The sequence below is a fragment of the Accipiter gentilis genome, chromosome 21 (assembly GCF_929443795.1).
Source record: "Accipiter gentilis chromosome 21, bAccGen1.1, whole genome shotgun sequence".
Classification (NCBI taxonomy): Eukaryota; Metazoa; Chordata; class Aves; order Accipitriformes; family Accipitridae; genus Astur; species Astur gentilis.
Window position 1 is genome coordinate 1,111,765 of NC_064900.1, and position 21,348 is coordinate 1,133,112.

The following is a 21,348-nucleotide window of genomic DNA, read 5'->3' on the forward strand; positions in this document are numbered from 1 at the left end:
GAGATCTGTGCCCGCAGCCTCCTGGACTCAGGGAGGACAATCTGACAGCAGGTCTGGGCAGCAGAAGCTATCAAGAATCTCAGTCGTACTAGTGACAAAAAAAGGAGGGCAAGTGAAAAGGGAAGGAGAGGTGCTTGCCACATGAGAAGCCTGGCACACGGGCCTGGCAAGTTTATGTACTGGGCCCCAGAAAACGATGAGATTCTTGAGGGAGGAGGATCATTTTTAAGTGGGGCACAGCTGAAGGGATGTGGGGGACTGGACCAATTTCAGCGGGGGAATGTCACAGATGGGCTAGGTCTTCGGGTGAGGAGGAAACTGCTGTCTTCCCTGTTTGAGAGCATTTCTAATCTTTCCTCATCTGAGATTGTGTGAAGCCAGAGGCTAACGGACAGTGCAAGCACAGGCTGGAATGGAGGAGGAGAGATGGACGGAACAGAGGAGATGGGAGGGCAGGACTCAAGCTGAAGAACCGTTTTCTGTCTTCTGTCTCTTTGGATCCACTTCATCCTACGTAGGACAGAGAGAGGAAAAAAAAAAAAAAAGGAGTTACCATCAATCACCACACCAAGGCACGTCATTTCTCCACAAAATTCTTACTGCTGCTCCTTCCTCCATATGGAGATCTGTTTGGCCCGCCCTAAATCCACTCCTCTTTAAAGCACCCTTGAGTGCCTGACACAACTGTTCTGTTGATGCTCACGGTTAAGACGGGGACAGCTCCATTTGGAGGGATACCCGCGCTGTTACTTTTGGGAGGTCTAAGAAGCCCAGGTTCACATCGCTTCAGACATACCCCGAGATCCACCCTTGCAAGTCCATCTGCTGGCCTGAAGCCCAGAAGTCCACGGGTATTTGAGGGGTCATCGCCCAGCACAACCTCAAGCACCTTGAATCTCAAACACCCAGCACCGTGACTGCTAGTGGAAGGACCGGGATCCTACAAGGAGTCTACAGACGTTCATTGTCCCCTTGCCACATGAGATTTATTTACCCATCTGCTGCTGAAGCAATGAGACCTGAGGCCAATTTGAGATGCTCAGCAGTGGCATCCACATGGATTTGATCAGCAGGTAACCTAGTTCCTTCTCGCTGCCAGTACTCTCACACTATCACTTACCTCTTCCTCCTCTGCAGATCGTTTTTCTGCATGACCATCCTGCTCTTGCCCATTCTCGTCTCCTTCTAAGCACAAGCAAGAGAGGAAATCACAGGTTAACTGAAGTAGCATTTAAGGGAATGTAATCTCACAGTCAGAGGGCTCAAAGAAGGAATCTCCCTCCATGATCTTCTGTTCCCTGCAGCCCGATTCCCCCCACCCTGCCTATACCAATTATTCCTACCTTCATCCTCATCACCACCTTCTTCTTCATCCACATCATCAGGATTCTCTTCCTCATCCTCTTCAGCTCCATTTTCCTCATCCTGAATGAAAGAAATTGGGCAGAGCAGAAATAGGCATCAGGATGACGTTTCCATATGCTCCTTGCTGCAAGTGCAAGACCCATCTCCACGGCTCCAGCCGCTTCAGGCTCCAGTCTCAGATGTGCATCAAGTGACCTCTGCACTGTTACTCAGACACCGTTCTTCCCACCATCCCAGCTGAAACCCTCCTCCCAACCGGCCTTCTTTACAAACCCAATCCTTCCAGTTCCTCACCACCAATATGAACCGCCTTGACTTCCACAAGCTTACATCCCGACAAGCTGCTGCCATCCCATCCCAACAATCAGAACATCTCTCTGGTTACAGGCTAATGACTTAGCCTATGCCCGTAGTACATCTGCTTCCAGATCCCTTCTGACCTTCATCTGTCTGTGCACTTTGTCACTGCTCCTCCCCCCCCCCTTCTTCAACTTATACCCCTGACGGACTTCAAGATACTTCAGTGGGCGCAGGACCGCGTCTCCTGTGCCACCTTCACCTAACTCCTACTTGATCTTGTCTCCATTCCCTTCTTTGAGCTTTTTTCTTCTCGCTGGGCCATGCTGACTCCGCCAAGTCCTTCAAGGCTCATTCTCCACAATTATCCTATAGCTCGCTCTTCATTTGCCCCTCTCCTTTATGAGCTCCCTCGGCCTGCCCTCTTTCTTCATCTCCCGTATTCCCTTCGTATTCGTTAACCAAAGCGAGCCAGGCTAACCACCTCTTATAAAACCCTCCCTGACGCCTCTAAATCCCTCAGAAGGGCCTCACCTCTACTACCTCCTTCTTCTTTTCTTTGTGGACTGTTTTCTCCTCAATTTTTTCCTTCTTTTCTTTCATTTCCTACACACGAGATGAGAAAAAAAACATTCCGGTGGTCAGCGGCGAGAAAATAAAAAAAGACGGGGATGCTTAAACAAAGAGGGTTTAGAGGAAATGCAGAGTTAACGGTGAAGAGAGAAAACGTATTAGGCGTTAAATCTGCCCGCCCTGACAAAGGAAAAAAAAAAAGCAACGAAAACGCGTCAGAGCTACTTTTAGACCGCGCGCATGTGGAAACCAGAAGTACGGAAGAGTTTTAATGGTGGGGTGTTTTGTTGAGGTTTTTTTTGTTGTTTTTTTTGGTTTTTTAAGAACCTTGTCCGTAAGATCGAGGCGTTTCCGGCCCTTCCACCCCCCCCTCCTCCCCTCCGCGGGACCGGCGCTTTGTGTCCACACAACTTTCCGCCCCCCCCCTCCCCGTCGTCGCCGTTAAACCGTCTCCCCTTAAACGGTTCTGCCGTCCTCCCGCCCTGACGGGAGACCCGCCGGCGCGATTCCCGCCCTTTCCCCACCCCCCCCCGCCCCGAACAGAGCCGAACAGAGCCGAGTCGAGCCGAGCCCGGCGCGCGGGTCGCCCGGCCAATGGGGGGGGAGGCGGGGGGCGGGGCGGGGGGCGCGAGCGCCCCCCGCCCCGCTCCCCGCCTCCCCCCCCATTGGCCGGGCGGCCCGCGCGCGCGCGCTCCCCCCGCCGGCCGGGTACCTCAGACGCCGTGAGGCGATCGGTGACCCTCACACCCCCCCCACACCCCCCCTGACAGGAACGGGGCGGCTGTGGCGAAATAAGGAGATAGGCGGCGGCGGTGGAGGGTGCCTCACCTTAGCGCTCAGCTCCGCCGGTACCTCCTCGACGCGTTTTTCCGACATCCCGGGTAGCGAAGGGAAGAGGCCGGTGCGAGGGAGCCCCGCGGGAAAGAAGAGTGAGGAGCCGGGGTGGAAGGGTTGAGTGTTGAAGCGGCGGGAGCGCAAAGTCCCGGCGATGCGGAGGCGGCGGGTTCCCGCCCCGGGGGCCAAAGTACCAGGGTCTCCCGCGGTGGGGGGATACGCCGGGGAAGGGGATTTATACACCGCCCGGTGACGAGGGAAGGAGGGACCTGGGGAGGGAGGGGAGAGGGACGGGAGGCGGAGGAGGAGGAGGAGGGAGGGGAGAGGGACGGGCCGCGCCGCGGGTAGCGCGGCCGCCAGAACAATGCGGGCTCGGCGCTTCACAAGAGCCGGCGGCCGCCCGGGGGCTCACCGCAATCCCCCGCGAAGGTGCCGCTTCCCCCCCCTCCCCCCTCCGGTGCCGCCCGGCCCGTCGAGGCCAGGCGGGGGCGCGAAGGACGAAATCCCCGCTCCCTTCTTCCCGCCGAACCGCTAGGCAGCGGTACCAGGCGCTGCCTGGGGATGAGGGGGAGGGAGAACCGAGACCCTCTGCCCCACCGCCCCTGCAGCACGGCCGGGCGGAGGAGTGAGGGGTGGGAAGCCGCCCCTTCCCGGAGGAACCCGGGGATGGGCGAGGAGCGGTGCTTACGGGGCCGTGTGGGAGGGCAGGGCTGGCGACGGCCGGGCTCACGCGGCCTCCTGCCTGGAATTTTCCACTCCAGCTGCCCGCCCGCCCCGCTGGAAGCGCTCCCGGCGGCGGGGCTGCTGCTCCCGCTCCCGCCCCGCGGCCCTCCCTCCCGCTCCCTCCCCCCGGGAACCCGCCGCGTTGGGGGCGGGGCGAAGGCTGACTTTTCCCGCGCTCGAGGTGCGCGCGGCGGAGGGAAGAGGGCGGGGCTCGGCTCCTGCGCGCGTCGGCGAGGAGGGTTAAGAGAGCGCATCCCCGTTCCCCATATAAGGAGGGACTAATGGGTGGGCGCCCGATTGGGCTATTCAAATGAGCCGTCCGCCTGGCAACAGGTTTCCTATTGGCTGCCGGGGGTAAGCCCGCTGGCGGGGTGTGTGTAGGGGGGGTTGCAGGGACGGTTGCTGCAGTGAGGAGGGAGGGGCCGCTGGCACGTGGGGCGGTGGGGCAGGCGAGGGTGTGAGGCGGTGGTGGGCCGCGCCGCGGCCTGTGGGGCTCTGCTGGGTTTGGCCTCCCCTTCTGTGGGTGCTCCATTTTTGGGGGGTCCTGGCTGGCGTCCGGGGTGGTTTGTGAGGAGAGGGGCCTGAAGCAGACTGTTTTGAAGCAGCCAGGCAGCATGGGGTGCAGGCGTCGCCTGCCTCCGGCGCTTAAAGCGGGGAGGCTTCGGTGGCGTAAGCGGGGCCGTGCCTCAGTGTTCTCAGCCCTGTGTGCTACTCCGCGGTAGCATGGCAGGTGTTAGGGCTGGGGCACCGGTGAGCTCACCCCTCCCCGGCGCTGCCATGATGGCCTGCTGGTGCTCTTTGGTGAGGGCAGCTCAAACTGCCCACTGCTGGTTTGGCCTCCTGGCTCCGGCGGTGAGCGGTGGCTCGACCGGGCAGCTTAGGGCGTGCAATACTGACGCCTGCCGCCTGCCTGGGAAACCGGGCCCTTCCTGGCCCCCGCTGGCTGCGGAGGCGTTGGCAGTTGCCTCTGGGCAGGGGGGGAGCCCGCTGAGAAGGATCACCGCCCAGCTCTTGAGTCTCCTTTTAAGCATAAGTCCTTTCTGCAGAACGGCAGGTTGTGTCTTGCAGCCGTGGGGATTTGTTGCTAACTAAACAGATGTTCCTATAGCTGCGCTTCAGACCATTGTTTATCAGCTTGAGCAGACTGGGATGACTAAATTCCCTTTACCTTTCCCAGAAGATTTATGTTGTCCCACTCTTAGTCACAGGCACGCACAAAAAAATCTGCATGCATTTGCAAGCCTACATACAAAACTAAGCATGCACATGAGTACATATGGATGTACACGTGTATACAGCCTTTCTCACAGGTACAAGGCAAGGTTATTAAGCCATCTGGTTGGAAAATGTGTTTAGGCACACAAGCCCTTCTTGTCCTTCTGATACAAACTCAGTAAGCCACTGTGCAAAGTCAGGATTTAAAACTGGTGCTCTGAGTTTAATGGAATGTGTTTCAGTTTGAGCATTTAATAGAAGAAGCAATTGGTACTTGCAGAACAGGTAGGGTGATAAGTATGTATCTTCTGAAGGAAAGTATGAAAGAGATTGGATAAATTGTAATCTGTGTGACAGGGAGGTAGGAAATCCCCACCTTGTCATCCCAACTCCCCTGCAGCTACAGCTGTTTCTCTCATGATCTAAATATATGTTCTTCCTAGCTACACACAGTGCATAGTGCCTGCCCCAAAGAAATTGTCATGTAACCCAGACGCACAGATCTAGGCTAGTACCGAAATAACAAATCATGAAAATGCATGCAGTAATTATTTTTTCCCCCTACTGTTTCACAAAGCCCCTCTGGCCAATTTCTCAGGTCTAGCTACTATCAGTGTTCAAGTACCCCTTTTTTATCCCTCTCTTCTGCAAGAGGAAAATCTTAATTTCTGGAGCTACACCCAAAAATATGAGCCAAAAAAATCTATAAAGTGGCCAGATGTTGTTCCTCTCTGCTTCTGCTTGTAAGGAGACTCGTGGCTCTGCTGTTCTCTTCACCAATTCAGGTTTTTAATCCTTTTTCCTTCAGAGGCTCAACTACTGAAAATGCAAAACTACACCAACACGCATCCCATGGCAGAGACATTTTCACGTTAATGCCCAAACAGGCTTTGACACAACATCCTAGAGGGGAGAAAGCAAGGATTGTATTCAGCGATGTCGCTGTGCCCAACGCGCCTTCTTGACACAGACGGCATACCCGCAGATGCAAATAGACAAACACCTGTTTGTGTAAGGGAAGTGTTGTTTCCAGCAACCTGTAGGATGGGGCCGTTCGGTCAGCTCTGCAAACTGGTGTGCCACCTGTGACCTCTCCCTTCCACCCCAGCACCAGCAGTGTGCAGCCTCACATTTTCCCTTCCACGCTCCCCACCATATCCTCTTTGCAATTGTTAACCTCATCTGTTGCTTCTCAACTTTTGCCTCCTACCTGTGTTCTTGGCAGCATTCTTCCTGTGGTCCTCACCCTGGCTTCTCTTTGCGACATCCTTTATGCCAGCCACAAAATTCATCTCGTGCCCTGCCAGCCCCCGGCCTTTTCCCACCTGTCCCATTTTGCCCTGCATGCCTGTATCAACTATATTTTTCCCCTTAAATCTGATGTGAAACTCTTCCTCATGCCTTGTGACATGCCCATTTCTGCATCCCAACTCTTCTTGCCCTTCAGATCTTGATGGTGAGATTCTCTTGCCTTCTAGTGTGCAACTGCTTTGCTCAAGCCCCAAGGGCATCCCTTAACTGTCTCACTTAACTCTTCCTTGTGTCTTCTGCTCCTCCATCTGATTTGTGCCACTCTGCATTTCGTCTGCCAGATCAATTTGCAACTTTTCTCTTCTTCCCTCTCCCATCTGTGTTTTCCCCTTCATTGCAAATGTGAGTATACTCATTGTGCGGTCTGCGGATGCGAGTCCCTTTTCAGTATGTTCTGTAATCTTTGCCTCAAGTTGCTTTGCTAACTCAGCAGAATATATTCCATCCTTTTTGGAGTCTTAATGGCCTCCAAAAGACAAAAATGAGGGAGGTGCAGAAGTTACATGATATATCATTGTTTGGGAACATAGACAGACACTATGCCTGCCTGTCTGCAGCCCCAACAACAACATGAATGTAATTTTCTTAGTACAAAAAGTTGCAGTTTTTATGCTGTACCCTGTTTGTGCTTTGTGTTTATGCAGGTGTGTGCATGTGTTTGGATGCAGTACCTACCTATTTGTGTACGGTGGTGATATTTTCTCTCTGATACATGCATTCGCCTTCGTAAGTATAGGAAGTATGGTACTTCTCTACCGAGGCGTGTGTTAAGCTTGCATGTGCATGTCTTCATTCGTGACCCTGTGCTTGCATATGTGTCTGGGCTTTCACGCATGGCATGTTTTTTTCTATTTCTAGCACATGAAGGATGCATGCACCTAGAAGCAAATATTTATGCGTTTTGTTTTAATACCTTGCTAGTCTTGTCACTGTATTCTGTTGGGGGGGAACGGGACTTTTTGTTTATTTTGAAGGCTGAACTAACTATGAGCCATTTTCTGAGCAAAAGCAAAACACAATACTGGTTACTTCAAGAATTTTATTTTGTGAAGTAACTCATAAGTGGTTCCGAAACTCTTCCAAACTGTTTGCTGAACAACAAAAGAGCGGAAGGTTGTGTATTTGCATTAACTTTTCTTAGATTTACATAAATTCAGACACAGAGAGTACCTGTCCTTTCACTTACAGTGAAGCTAGCAAAATCTCAGTGTGCGGAGGGCATGTGTTTGAATGCGTTTATGTATTTAATCCACACTGTTCATCTTTCTGCCCTGTGTCCATTAAAAATCCAGGCAGATAATCAGTTTTCTTCTTCTTTCATGATACTGTATCCTGAAGTCAAGAGGAAGTACCCAAGAATTCAACCACCAGCCAACTTTGCATAGGGAAATGGCTTCCTGAGAGGCAACACATTTAAATAAGCACTGCGGAGGGCTGGGAAGCAGGGTGGGTAATGTGACGAGAGGAAGCAAGAGGAGTAGAAGGGAGTGACGAGGGGTGACACAGCCTGTCAGAAGGGGAGGGAGGTTTTTTCAATTGTGATTTTTGTGAACCTCTCTCTGCTAACACAGCACAGATGGAGGTCGTGGTTCTCAGTCACAGCATGACAGACACAATCTTAACACGAGCAAAATATTCTGAAAGTAATAGCTGCCGTGCAACACAAGCTGCAGCCACCACAAGCTGGCTCTAGCATCCCAAATATGAATTGTCATGTTTGAGGATCAAATCAGAGCTGTCCTTCACTCAGGGTGCCCTTCATCTGAGGTCAGAGTTAGTTGTTGGGTGAGGATTACGTAAGAGGCACAGATGAAGGGAACCAATGAGGAAATGGCTGTGGGTAGCTCTGAGTTCTGATAACGAGGATTTCTTTGTCTTACAGGCGTCCACAGGGGCCCTGGAACATTTCGACGCATTAAGAAGCTGTTTCTCTCTCGTTGGCCAAAATGATCGGTCCCTGGAAGCAGCAGGTAACAAGGCATGATTTTTCAGCGTACTGTTTATTTACCTTCACCACGTGATACTCAGTTTGCTTTTAAAACGCTTCCACGGTGGCTGCCCCTTTGGCCGACGGTGCCGCTGGGGGGGGGAGGCTGCCTGGCAGCAGCCGGCGGTAGGCGGGAGAAGGTGGAGTTGATGGCAGTGGGTGCCATTCACCCCTCTTCCATTTTGCCCTTTGCTCACCTCCTCCTGGCTGCCTGCTGAGCTCCTTCATCCTCCCCTTCCCCTCGCATCCCCCACCGCCTCCAGCATAACCTGGGCAGCTTAAAAAAAAAAAAGAAAAGGAAACGGAGAGACATAGTTAACAGCTTTTATTCGTGACGAAAACAGAAGCAGCCTAAATAGAGAGTGGGAGAGGAGCAAGATGGGAGTCTTGCTTCTCATTCATGCCCCCACGTGCTTCGTTATTCTAACATAGCAAATGGCCATCCCCTTGGTGCACGTTAGACATAGCGTGGCGAGAAACCTCTCCTATAAACAGTGCTTTAAGGCAGCTTCTGCATTCCTCGGAACTGTGGGCTTGTCCGTGTTCCAGAAAAAGGTTGCGTTTCCAATTCCTCCTTCCAGGGTTTTGCCCAGCATTTGCCACCAGCACGATTCTTTGCAAGCTAGAATCCCTCGTGATTTGCTGAGCTGGCAATACCACTGGTAGCGTGGTCTTTGGTAACGTAGGTTCATCAGGTGTAAGGACTGCCTGTAAGGCTACAGAAATACCCAGTGAGACTCACAGCCTCAGCCTCCAGTCTCATAAAGTCAGCCCTTTGGGTCGCAGGCCACTTGCAGAGGAGCAGCATTAGGGACAGAAACAGGATCTGCAAAGCAGTACTTGTTCCAGACTCTGTTCTATTCCTTCCCTATCTCTGTGTTTGGAAGGCAGCAATGCCTGACTTGAGTATTTGGAAAAAACTGAGGGAGTCTTACCATCTCTAGGACATTTCAGGAGTGGGAGGATCACTGGCATCTGGGGGACAGCAAGTCATTTTATCCCAGATCTGGGGAAAAAAAGAAAGAGAGATGCTTACATTCTTGCCCAAGAAGCTCTTTACCTGCCCTGGAATCCTGCCACTCGAGGTCAACTCCACTCAAACATCAGGAGAGCCTCGGAGCAAAAGGAAAACACACCGATCAGGAAAGGCTTTCCAGACTGGCAGTCTCTGAAGGATGATTCAGGGTTGCAGAAGAAGCGGCAGAGAGGCTGAGGCGGTGTCAGCAAAGGCTCTGTAGGAACTCCCGTGCTCACAGACCAGCTCTGAGCTGATGACAGGAGCGTGTTTCAGCAGCTAACCCCAGAACAGCCTCCCTAAGGAGCACTGCCCCAGCAGTTTGTCGCTGCTTTGCCCGTGCCCTGCCTGTGGGATCTGTCTCCACGCCGCGATCCTGCACCATGGTGCTAGCCACAGCTTCCCTGTCGTTGTGGTCATGAGTTTCATCCTCCAAAGAACGCACGTACTGGATACAAGGGGGGACATCTGAAGAGCCTTCTCCGTACGCCCAGGCACGGGCCTCCACCGAGAGGTCTTCTGTTCTTTCTGGACACCGAGCGGTTTTGAGACCCACTGTAGCAAGAACTGTTGCCAAGTCCCCTACTCATCCCACCACATAAACCACGCCACCAGGTCATTTTCCTCCGTCAGACTCCGAAATCCAAGGACGTGGCTCCTGCCACAACTCAGGAGTTGCGATTTCTCAACCACATCTTGCAACCTGCTCTTGCCAGTCCTCTGGCCACGGGTTTCGCCTGGCTCCCGCACGCAGCGGGCAGGATGCGACGGTGGACAAAAACATCCCTGAGGAAGCGTGTCCCTGGTCTCCAGCTGGAATGACTCGGTCCGCTCTCTTCCAGCTGGCGGTACCCGAAGGCAACCGGCACTCCCCGGGGACGGTGACGGAGCCGGTCACCCCACGGATGGGTGGTGTAGGTGCACCGGGTACGATTCCCGGCGGCTTCCCCCACCAGGGGCAGCGACGACCCGCAACCCGGTTTAACAAAGCACCCTTCCCCGTTTAATAACTGCCCGTACGCCGTTCCGTGCTCTCTCGGTTACGGCGGCGCGGGTGGCGTTCGCTGCGCCCCGTCGCCCCCCGCACCGACCGGGGCCGGTTGCGGCGGCGGTCCGGTCTGGCGGACCCCGCCGCCGGGGTGCCGCCAGGGGGCGCTCTGCCGAACCGCCCTTCCCGGCTCTCGGGGCGCGCGCGGTGACGTCGGCGAGGGGCGGGGCTCCCCCGCTTCCTTCCCCCTTTTCCTCGGTAAGCACCTCCTCGCCCGGACCGGTCGCGCATGCGCGGAGCGACCCGGCTGGCGCGGGCGGGGCGGCGGAGACGAGCGCGGTCCCAGGCCGCGATGGGAGCGGAGGCGTGATCGGTCCGCAGGCCTCCTCCTGCCGCCGAAGGAAGGGGAAGGGGCTGTGCCCGCCGCTCGGCACCCACCGGCAGGCAGGCAGAGGAAGGGGCCTGGGACCGGGACCGGGAGGGCCGCGACGGGGGAGGGGGGGGGCGGGGGGAGTCGCGGCCTATGGCGCGGCGGGGGGGAGCGCTGCCATCACCTGCCTGGGATGGGGGCGATACGGGGGGATGGCGGCAGGTTCCGCTGCTCGCCCTCTCGCCACCCTCGGCCTGGGCTGTGCTCACCCCCCCACCTCTCCCCTCCGCAGAGGCCGCCCCCGACCGAGGGAAGCATGTTCCGGCTGATGAGGGATGGCGAGCCGGAGGACCCCATGTTTGCCATGTGAGTCGAGCTGGGCGTCCTCCCGGGAGGTGGCTGGGGAGACGCAGATCATCCCCTGGAGGGGGGGGAGGGGGGGGCGGGGGGGGCTACCCTCCCGTCCGAAGAGGCGGGCAAAGGGCCTTCTGGGCTGCGGGAAATAGCGCAACGCAGCTGTCTGGAGAAAAATAACAAACATTCCCTTCAGGGGCAGCGCAGGGAATAACCTGGTTTGCGTCGGTCTGATTTCTGCAATACTAGAGCATGGTCTTGGAGGAAAGCATAATTAAATAAAGTAGGCCAGAAAGCATTGCAACTGTCTGAGGAAGAGAGAGCTGGAATACCTGATCTTTTTTGTTGCGTAAGGATTTTTTTTTTCTTTCTTATGCAAAGTAGGATTTCAGTTCAGATAGATAATGTATACTGTTCCGTCCAGTGTTTTTTGCTGTGCTGCACAGGAAATCATTAATGGAGCTGGAGAAGACTGCTGAAGCAGTTGTAAAGTTGCAAGGAAATGAGTAAAGAGAAGGCAACAAGTAGTTTTGAAATATGAGTCTTGAAATCTAGCAAAGGCCCCAAGAAGTCTTCCTGGGATTCCTTTTGCTAAATGTTTTTGTTTCTGTCCACAGTCCAGAAATTGGATGCTATTGATAAATTTTGGCAGTGAAGCTATGTTGGCAGTCCTTGCCAAAGCAGATAAGGGATAGACTGTAATACAGTAATAATTTGATTATGTTAAGCATGGCACTACTAGAAATTTGGTGGAATTAATTTACGTAGAAGAATAAAGTCAAGTTTTTCCTTACAAAATTGGTAATAAGCAAGAACTTTATCAGCTGTAAACAGATTAGTAGGAGAGGAGACCTTGATGTTCCACTTGTCACAGAATGACTTGTGTTCTCATTGATGTGGCAGGTACGAGTCTAGCTTTTATTACAGGAAGCATTTCCAGTAGAGACAGAATAGTATTGGTTTGTAGTAGGTGCTTTTGTGATCTCAGGATTTTTCTGTGCTGTTGAGGTTATTCACGCTCAGGAGGGATAAGTGCAGGCTATAAGATGTGCCGAAAAATGCTATGGTATGTCCCAGACTTTTTGTACTGTGGCCGCTGTGTCTTGTGACCATTTGTCCTTATTCTCCTTTTTTTCTCCTTGTTCCTCCAGCATGTGTGAATGCGTACAGCCCTCAAAGTGGAGGCTGCAAAAGAAAGGAAAACCAGTTAGGGACCCCAGTTGTTGTTCCCTTTCCCTCTCAGATCTGCAAAAGCTGTATGTGGTCTCAGCCTCTTGACAGGTGTACACGTACCATTGTAGAAAAACAGCAGCTGAAGATTACTTGGGGCGAAGGGATGTCACACAGTGTCAGGCCATACAGTCCATTCTGGAGTCTTCAGTCTTGCATATGAGTGTGTTTGTGCACGGGTATGTGGAGGGGCGAGAGGATGGTATCTAGGATCGCATGCTCTCTGATGCCATTAAGTGTAGTCCTCTCTTTGCAGCTGGGAGGGTCTTCGAGGACCTCCCTGCAAAATAAAGAACTGCTCTTCCAGAAGGATTTGATTGTTTTGCAGAGCTATTAATGTTAAGGGTTTTGATGGCACAAGAGGAAATCAGTATGAAATTATGAGGGTACATGGACAGCAGATCTGAGAAGTGGTTTTCATCTGTTAGAGCAGCGAGGTTCTGCAACAGCCTTTGCCGTGCTTGGCCCTAAAGCATTAGTGGGAGCAGAGCACCAAACTACTTCTGAGCAGACATCACTTAGGGATTCTGTGCTGTAGTACCTTCTATTACAAGAACTCAGATGGGATCCAGAGGTCCCTTCCAGCCCCAAAGATCATCATAAGCAACACTGAGTTCTTGGCATTCTGGATTTTCAGCTTGGAAAGAAATGTACAGTTACATAAGAGAAACTCAAAGTCAGAATGGGTGGATTATGTGGGGCTTTGTCTTCTGTCATTCTTTCCTCACCGTTGTTCTCTCAACCTTTCTGAAAGGGACCCTTTTGCCATCCACCGGCAGCACATGAACCGCATGCTTTCTGGAAGTTTCGGGTTTGGCCCACTCCTTGGCATCACTGATGGGACCACACCTGGGGCTCGCCAGGCTGGCCGTAGGATGCAGGTAAGAGGGGCTGAGTACAGGATAGGATTTCTTAAACTGCCTTGTTAGCTTTTTGTCTTGCACCATTACTGGGTTGGGCATGCCCCTTGCCTTCACACAGATGGTGGCTGCAGAATCAATCTCTAAAAACAGTGGTGGTCTTGTCCTTTTCTTTACTCCACCTGCATTAATACATTGAACGCAACTGCATTCAAGGTTGAATGGGCGGAGGGGAAGAAATACGTGTTATTTCTCAAGGGCATAAATCAATATAACTGGGAGAAACTTAGGAGCATCACCTTCTGTCTGGTTTGTTAAGGATGATACTGTTTGAACTGCCACGAGTCTGTGGGGCACCTTTCTTGATCTGTTTGTTGGGCCTGAGTGTTCTCAGTTCTGTTTCTGAGAAGGATGAGGGTATTCTGAGGAAGATCTAGTGTTTGGCTGTTGCAAGGTCATTCTCTGTTCTGTTTTTCTGTTGTCCTGGCAGGCAGGAGCTGTTTCACCCTTTGGGATGCTTGGCATGGTAAGTTCTCTGTTTGTCTGGGTCAAATTAGAGGCTTTCCAAGTAGTGGCTCCATACAGATATTCATCAGCACTCTGTGCAGTCGGTGCTAAGATGTAGCCATCTGTGAGCAAGACCATCTATCCTAATGGGTAGTGAGGGTGGGAAGGTGTGAAGAGACCAGAATGAGCACTAGATTTATAGTAAACGGAATACGGAAGAGGGCATTGAACTGGAACTGGAGGCAGCTGGTTTCTCTTGGACCTTTCTCATTGCTGTATGACTTCAGGCCTTTCCCTTGTTTCCCCTCTAATGTTCTAATCTAGTCTATGGGCTGTTTAGAGGAGAGAAGGGGGGGAGGTTGTATTTGCAGCTTGACCAGAGAAGAGCTCTAAAGCTGTTACAGCACAATATTTCATAGGAATTGGGACAGTTAATACCCGGGAAGAGCAGATAGACTCTTAATAACCTCATATGTCTGAAAAGAAGCTGCGGATCTGTTTGGAGGTAATGGAGGAATGGTGACGACGTGAGGAAAAGACTTGGACATCAGTAGGCAGAGGTTATTATTCAACCTCCTTTGCCAGTGGTGGCGAATGGAGAAGCCAACAGAATACTTCAAGTGAACAGGACTGGAATGAGAATGGCTGTGTGTATGTGAGAAACTGTGCTTGGAGCATGCTGATCTCCATCATCTACTAAAATAATGCAGTGGAAATAGGTTATTCCAGATCCAGCAACTTTAGCTGCCTTGCTCTGCAGGATTGCCTCAGTGAAAGAGACTAAGCGTCCTGGAATTGTTGTAGCTCAGGGAAGGATTAAGAATACAAACAGATAGACTTCAAAGGATAATAATGCTGCGGGAGTACTGCTGTGCTAGAAATGAGAACAAGAGGCTACTCAAGGAAACAAAAAAATCAGCAAGTTTAAACTGACATAGTAATTTTGTTTACATATTGCACAATTAACCTGTGGGACTTGCTGGCCCAGTATATTACTGCAGCCTTAGGTTTACAAGATTAAAAAGTCGGGTGTTTGTAGGGAAAATAAGAAAACTTGTTATTATGTTAGAAAGAATACAATCAATGGAAACTTCCTTGTGGTTTAAATTAAGACTTGACAGTGATGAGGTGAAAACATCATCAAGGACTACTCTCTTATGGTTAAGATCACTGTTGGTGCATATCCTGAGATTTCTTCTCTGAGCTTAGCTGAGTGCCCAGACTTGCAAACCCCAGTGCATTGGGAGTCAGGCCCAAACTAAAAGAACAACCTTTGCTGTATCCAGAGATCTGGAGAGCCAGAACACGGTGGCAATGCAGCCTGAGAGAATAGAGAGAACGGCAACCCCAAATTCTGGGTTTTTTCCTGCACTACTGAACGAAAGGGAAAAGAACAAGGCTTTTCTTCTTAGGCAGTGGGTTTTTTGTCCCTTGCAGATAGTTTGTTGTTCTTTCCTCCTGTATCTTTCCAAACTGACTATTCTTGTGTTCTCTTTTCCTTTTTATCAGGCAGGTGGCTTTATAGATATGTTTGGGATGATGAACGACATGATTGGAAACATGGTAAGAACCCTCCGTAAACCAGTCTGTATTGAGGGGAGTCCTGAGGGTGCTTCTGCAATCCCCTCTATCATCTCCCACCTTATTGTGCTCTTTTGGTATGGGCTGTGCTCAGGCTGCCGAGGCGGCTGAGGCTGTGAGCCTTGCTTCACGACTAGAATTTGGTGATAGAGAGCTTGTTCCTCAGGCATACCCTCTGAGGGCAGGGAGGAGAGATGGGTGAGGAAGGAAGTGTGGGGGTAGACTTGTTTAGCAAGAAACAAGAATTAATTTAACAGGAAGATGTATTCTCCAGAAAGATGGACCCATGGGGATTATATTCTTTGTATTGTAATTTCTTCGTACTTTGTTGTATAGAGAGAGAATTAACTGCCATCTCTCCTTCCTTCCCATTCCTTCTCTATACCATTCCCCTTTTCTTCTTGCAGGAGCATATGACAAGTGGTGCTAACTGCCAGACATTTACCTCCTCAACTGTCATCTCCTATTCCAACCTGGGTGACGGGCCCAAAGTCTATCAGGAGACCTCGGAGATGCGTTCAGCACCTGGCGGGGTAAGGAGGAGACTGCAGTGCATCTTCCCAGCACAAGGCTGCTGGTTTTGCTGTGGGTGGATAGACTTCGTTTGGTGGCTCAGTGCTGGCCACCCACAGCACTTCTGCTTGCAGTCAGTTGCGGTTCGAGGAGCGCGTTGTGACTCACTGAACCATGCTGAGGGCCACTGGGAGGGGATGGGAAGTGCTGGCAGGGGGAAATCCATTTTTCCCTCTTCATTATGTTGCGTCTGACATCCTGGGAGTGGTGGCAGTGCAACATGACTGAAATACTGCAGGCAAGAATCGGAGTGCCTTATGGGGCTGGGAGAATGAATTAAAACGTTGATCCTACACGGAAATCTGCCCTCAGATCCGTGAGACTAGACGGACTGTAAGGGACTCGGACAGTGGCTTGGAACAAATGTCGATTGGACACCACATCAGGGAGCGGGCCCACATCATGCAGCGGTCCCGGAACCATCGCACGGGGGACCAGGAGGAGAGGCAGGACTACATCAACATGGATGAGAGTGAGTACTGCCCGTGTCCTCCTCCCAGCAAACCCCGGTGCCGCTTCCCCGCCTCCTCCCCCTCTGAGCTTGTTCTTTCCTTACACAGGCGATGCAGCCGCATTCGATGATGAGTGGAGGCGAGAGACGTCCCGTTTCCGACCGCAGCGGGGCCTGGATTACCGACGTCATGAAGGCAGCAGCGGCCGGCGGGCTGAAGCGACTCGTCTTGCGATCCAGGGCCCTGAGGATTCTCCCTCCAGACAGTCCCGTCGGTATGACTGGTGAACCCAGAGCAGACCTTGTGGGGGGGTGCAGCGTGGCCACCCCCAAATCTACCTACACGCTCTTGTAAGTCTTAACAGGTTTTTTTCCTCATCTTCCACTGCGCGGTTGCCTCTTAGCCGTATGATTTTTTTTTTTTCATTGCCCCAGTCTTGTATTATTTTGAAGTGTCGGTTGGAAATGGGTTTTCCCACTTAATCTAGAGAGCAGGGGAGGATGTGAATTTTGAGAAAATACTGTTCTGAAGGGGAAGGTGGAAGCTGTTTAAGTTAGTTTTGTCATCAACAAAGAAGTGTGGTGTCAGCCTTAACTGCTGGTTGAGATGGTATGAAATGATGTGGGATTGCAATCTGTAGAGTGTTTATACTGTCACTGTATAGAACTTAGAGACCATTTGCTGTCAATTCTGGTGTCTGCTCTCCTGTGTTTTGAATAGGGTTCACTAGGATGTGATCTAGTGCTTGAAAAGGGACTTTTTTCTTTTTTTTTTGATGTCTAGACATCAGGTTTAAACATGCCTCTGTCTGTCTTCTGTGCTGCTTTCTAGTCACTGCTTACTCTTTTTATGTATGTTCTGTTTCCCTTCCACCTAGGTACAGATGGTGAAATTCTGAAGCCCCTTCAAAGCACCACTTGGACCCTCCTCAAATTTAGTATTAACCTCCCTCCCACTTAAGAATTGAAACAAAGCAACTAATCTTCTGCATTGCTCTTTTTTGCCCCATTTGGGTGCTGCAGTGGGGCGTGGGGAATCTCACTGACGTGCAAGGAACGCATTAATTGCCCATTCCCTTTCTGCTCTCCCTTGGTTCTGTTCTTTCTGCCAGTAGTGGTGGGCGTGAGGAGCTGCCACCTTGCCTCTTCCATCCTTTCCACTCTTTCTGTGCTGGGTTGGGCTGGTTCTGAAGTTTGTGTTTAGTCCCCTGGGAAAGAAAGATGAGGGAATTCTGCTAGAACCCCGTGTCGGTCCCCTCACCGGGACAGAGGCTTCGATTCCCCTCCTGCTCCTTGGTGCAGCTATGGAGAAGCAGAAGGATGTGTGCGTTAGAGAAGGGAGGAGCAGAACAAAAGCTGGATCAGCCTGTGGCCCCCCCGACCCCTCTTCAATCAGCTCCCCCACTTTTTTAATTTGTGAAACTTGTAACTAGATGTTTACTGAATAAAGAAACAAACTGTAAAGGATTGTTGGATCAGTGTTTACCTTCAGCTGACCTAATTGTGCCTGCTGTGGAATTAAGTAACCTCTTTCATACCCTTGGGAAAGCGCTCAGGAGAAGCTTGGTGTTTAATTCTAAGGCTTTGTTTTCTTACAGGAAATAGCCTTATAGCCTTCCCATATAGTTACAAAGTGAGATAATGCTTAACATGGAAATTGTGAAAGAAGACCCAAGAACCCACCGTTTGCAAAAATACCCTTTAATTGCTGTAGTTTTACTGTGCACTCAAGGGAGATTGGTTGGTCTTTCTTGCTGCATGGTCATCTGTGGAGCCCTGAATTGGGCCTCTGGGGTTCCTGCACAGCCAGGGAACGTTTCCATTATTTTCTTAATTATTTCTCTGCAACTGAGGCAATGTTGTTGCAAATGACCTTAACTTCTTCAGTATTAGGTGAAACTTGAGAGGCATTAGGAGTACAGGACAGGGAAGATCTGGGTTCTTGGGCCGGTTTCCTGGTCTGGCATGCACCCTTACGTAAACCTTTTCATCAACTCGTTCAGAACAGAAGGCAGGAAATCGAAGCATGACTTAAACCTGGAAGCGGTGTGCTGGGATTTTGCCGTGTTTTATGTATGGGCCCTAACAGAGGGACAGACACCTTGCTGAGGACTATCTTGCCCCAAAAAAAAGGATGCAGAATCCAGCCCTGGAAAGCTTAGGGCAGAGTTTGCATGTGTTCCACGCTTCAAGGAAGTGCAGGGCAGAGCCTTAGCTGATGGCAGGCTCCGTCACCGCTTCCCCATGCTGTTTTGTCACATAGCAAGCCGCAGCAGAGGTCCTGGTCTTCAGGTGATGGCTCCTCAGTTGGAGAGTTCTCCCCAGCATCTGGGAGAGTGAAGGGAGGGACCTCGGTTGAGACAGTGAAGTTAGAGGGGGATAAGCCAGCTGCCCCTGGGAGTGGACTGAGTTTCTGGTGATGTCCTGGTCAGGGCAGACCCTGAAGAAAGCAAGGCTGAAGGAGGAGCTACACAGAAAAAAAGCAGGGCTTGGGAGAGGTTTAGTGGAAGACGAGTCCTCTTGGGGTTGCCAGACTTTGAAAGAAGGAACTGCAGCAATGGCAGCCCTCATCTCAGTGGTGGTCTTGAGCTGGTCTGAGAGGTGGGATGTGGTGTTTTGATCCAGCGAAGAATGAGCTGAGCTCAAAAGGTGCTTACAGCATCGAGAGGGTGGTGGTAACCAGCTGCGAAGTCCTGGCCGTGCTTTAAGGTGATGTCTGAGAAAGAAAACAGGGAGATGGGGGCGTGGTGGTGGTGGGGATTAACTTTGACCTTTAAGATGTGAGGATCCATTCCTTTTTGGGCATGGAATTCCTCATCTTGATCTAATCCTTTTATCTGGATTCGGCCTCTGCACCCTGTTGGGTTCCATTCTGCTTACAGATCTGGGAGCGTTGGGTGCTCTTGCACTCTGGCACAGGGGGTGCAATCTACCCAGCTGCTGTTTCCAAGATCTCTGCCTTCTCCAGGTGTGACAAGGCTCTGGTGGTCTAGGGAAATGGAAAGAGGTTCAGTTAGAGGAGGACCTTGTGTTAAGGCTGGGAAGTAGAGACAGAAGCCCAAGAGAGAGTTCTAGAGATTCCAAACCAAAAAACAAGTACGGGAAGTGTATTGGGAGGGTCTCCTCTTTGCTAGTCCTGAGGCTGAGACAGTGTGTTAACCTCTGACTTCAGAGAGCAGGAGGGTTTTTTCCCCAAAGAAGGGAACCTCCCTTGGCTCCTCCAGTCCTGGGAGGCCGATCTTCACCTGCTGCTCGGCATTCTGCTGAAGGAGCCTTCTCAGCTGCTCCAGGCTCCGGGCACGATGGTGCTTTTTGGTCAGTGGCTTGAGAGACTTTAAAGAAGAGGAGAGAATGTGAAGGCAAGGAGAGGGAGGGCAGATCTGTACCCCAGCGGGAGTAAGATGCGCTGCCGCCGGTGCCTTTTGCTGAGCAATTGCGAGTTGTGCTGGGCGGGAGGGGGGGCTCTCCCTTTCACCGATACCCTGGTTTGACGAAAATTCACTTACTGATCACTGATGGATGTTATTAATCCAATGGCAGAGCATGCAGAGAATTGCACGGAGGCCACAAAAAGGTATGTGCGCACAACCAGTGCTTTAGTCGTCTTCCTCTCTCTTTAGACAAGCTGTGAGAAGCTCCAAGTTGTAAGCAGGTGCCCGAGTCTGTGCATGCAGCACTGCTCTAATTGAGCTGCCTGAAAACAAGAACACCGGTGCAATTAGAAAGCCCACCTCTGTTACACCACCCTGACTTTGGCATTTAGACCATGCCTACGTCTGGTTAATTTTTTTCCCATTATAGTTCCAAGTGAAATGGTTTCCTGTTAAAAGTAGACCACCTGCTGTATGGGGGCAAGGGTAAGGCCTGGGATGAGTCTCTTAGATTTCTGAGATGTCTGTGACAGCTCTTCCAGCAGAATGGAGAAAGAGAAAGTTGGATGTTCCCAACATGAAAGTCAAACGGCGTTCGTTTAAGATGTGCAGGGCGTGGTTCCAAGTCGTCCTTATCCATCCGATGGAGACAAAATCCGTTCTCACTCCTTCTCCCACAGCTGTCGCCTTCAGATGGGACTAGTTGAAGCGCCAAAGCAATGCAGTTCAGTGGTACTTCGGCATCTTGATAAGGCGTAAGTAGAGCATCTGGAGTGAGACGGAGGGAGTTGCCGTGCTTAAAAGGGGGGGTGAGGAAGGGGAGGTGGGCAGAATGAGGTGGAGAGAGGCTGGAAACACTGGTGGAAAGACAGATGATAGAACCTCAGATGAGAGTGCATTAGCTACACACAAATAGAATAGAAACGTAAGGGGGTTTGTTTGCTGTATATTCAGTTTTCCATATTCAAAAATTTATCATGAAAGTAAGAGCCATTAGAGCTAGTGGGAACTTTGTCCTTAATTAGTTTTGTAGGAAGCTCTGTGCACCTTTTGCTGTCCTTTTTAAAGCTTTGGAGAGCGAACACTGGGGAAGTACCATGAGCCTGGGAAAGTTAACCTTGTGCCCGTATTTGTAAACAGTAAATGAGATGCTATCTGCAGCTGTAAACCGGGTAAACTGACAAAGTCAAGCTAAGAGGTGGAAAATACATTAAATTTAAAAATAAAAGGATGTATCGGTTTTCATAATGTTCTCAATCTCACTTTCTTGAAATTGTTCCTGTCCAACAGGAACATTTAATGTAGTATTTTCTGATTAAATCATGAGTTGGGTTAACAAAGGCATGACAGCAACCTAAAGGTAAAGGTTACACCAGCACAAGGTATCTTAGCCACACAAGACCATGCTCTGATTTGAGATTAATTATTAAAACAACAAAAGGGCCGGTTTTACACATTTTAGTTCACTGATAGATTTCAAGTAATGAGGGGAAAAAGAGACCCCAGAATACAAAATTATTTCGAGTAGGATGCTGTTCTGAAACAAATGCTCATTAGTAACTTGATTAATGATCTGAAAGAAGATATTAAACCAGTGCTGATGAAGCTTTCAGAGGACCCAAGGAACGATGAAAGTGATAAATGAAGGAAAAAGATGAGATGCGCAGAGCAGTCCGTAACTATTGGTGTGGTGGTTATTTATAAACAATAAGTATTTCTGGCTGCACTGAAGGCAGAAAGACA

The 21,348-nt window shown here is 51.0% G+C and overlaps 2 protein-coding genes and 1 long non-coding RNA gene across 10 annotated transcripts; 1 reads left to right on the forward strand and 2 right to left on the reverse strand.

Moving 5' to 3' along the window:
* Positions 1-318: 318 nt before the first annotated feature.
* On the reverse strand, positions 319-6,299 carry PTMS (parathymosin). Its single transcript, XM_049824235.1, has 6 exons — positions 6,218-6,299; positions 3,064-3,476; positions 2,197-2,268; positions 1,344-1,425; positions 1,121-1,185; positions 319-510 (listed from the first exon to the last, which is right to left on the reverse strand). Exons 1-6 carry the CDS (start codon positions 6,297-6,299, stop codon positions 460-462), a joined length of 765 nt encoding a protein of 254 aa, XP_049680192.1. The 3' UTR covers positions 319-459.
* A 1,228-nt stretch (positions 6,300-7,527) lies between these two features.
* MLF2 (myeloid leukemia factor 2) lies at positions 7,528-20,375 on the forward strand. Of its 8 annotated transcripts, none has more exons than XM_049824464.1 (10): positions 7,528-7,764; positions 8,201-8,288; positions 10,971-11,044; positions 13,017-13,143; positions 13,613-13,648; positions 15,139-15,192; positions 15,618-15,743; positions 16,096-16,255; positions 16,344-16,585; positions 17,113-17,701. In XM_049824464.1, exons 2-9 carry the CDS (start codon positions 8,265-8,267, stop codon positions 16,520-16,522), a joined length of 780 nt encoding a protein of 259 aa, XP_049680421.1. In that variant the 5' UTR covers positions 7,528-7,764; positions 8,201-8,264; the 3' UTR covers positions 16,523-16,585; positions 17,113-17,701. The 8 variants fall into 8 exon arrangements, with proteins under 8 accessions (XP_049680421.1, XP_049680422.1, XP_049680426.1 ...); XM_049824465.1 differs by lacking the exon at positions 17,113-17,701 and adding an exon at positions 20,286-20,375 and having other exon boundaries at positions 7,657-7,764; XM_049824469.1 differs by lacking the exons at positions 7,528-7,764; positions 8,201-8,288 and adding an exon at positions 10,221-10,247.
* Positions 8,614-9,322, reverse strand: LOC126048920 (uncharacterized). The gene is made up of 2 exons (XR_007509040.1): positions 9,241-9,322; positions 8,614-9,021 (listed from the first exon to the last, which is right to left on the reverse strand). It is a non-coding gene; the product is annotated as an uncharacterized LOC126048920 (long non-coding RNA).
* Positions 20,376-21,348: the final 973 nt, after the last annotated feature.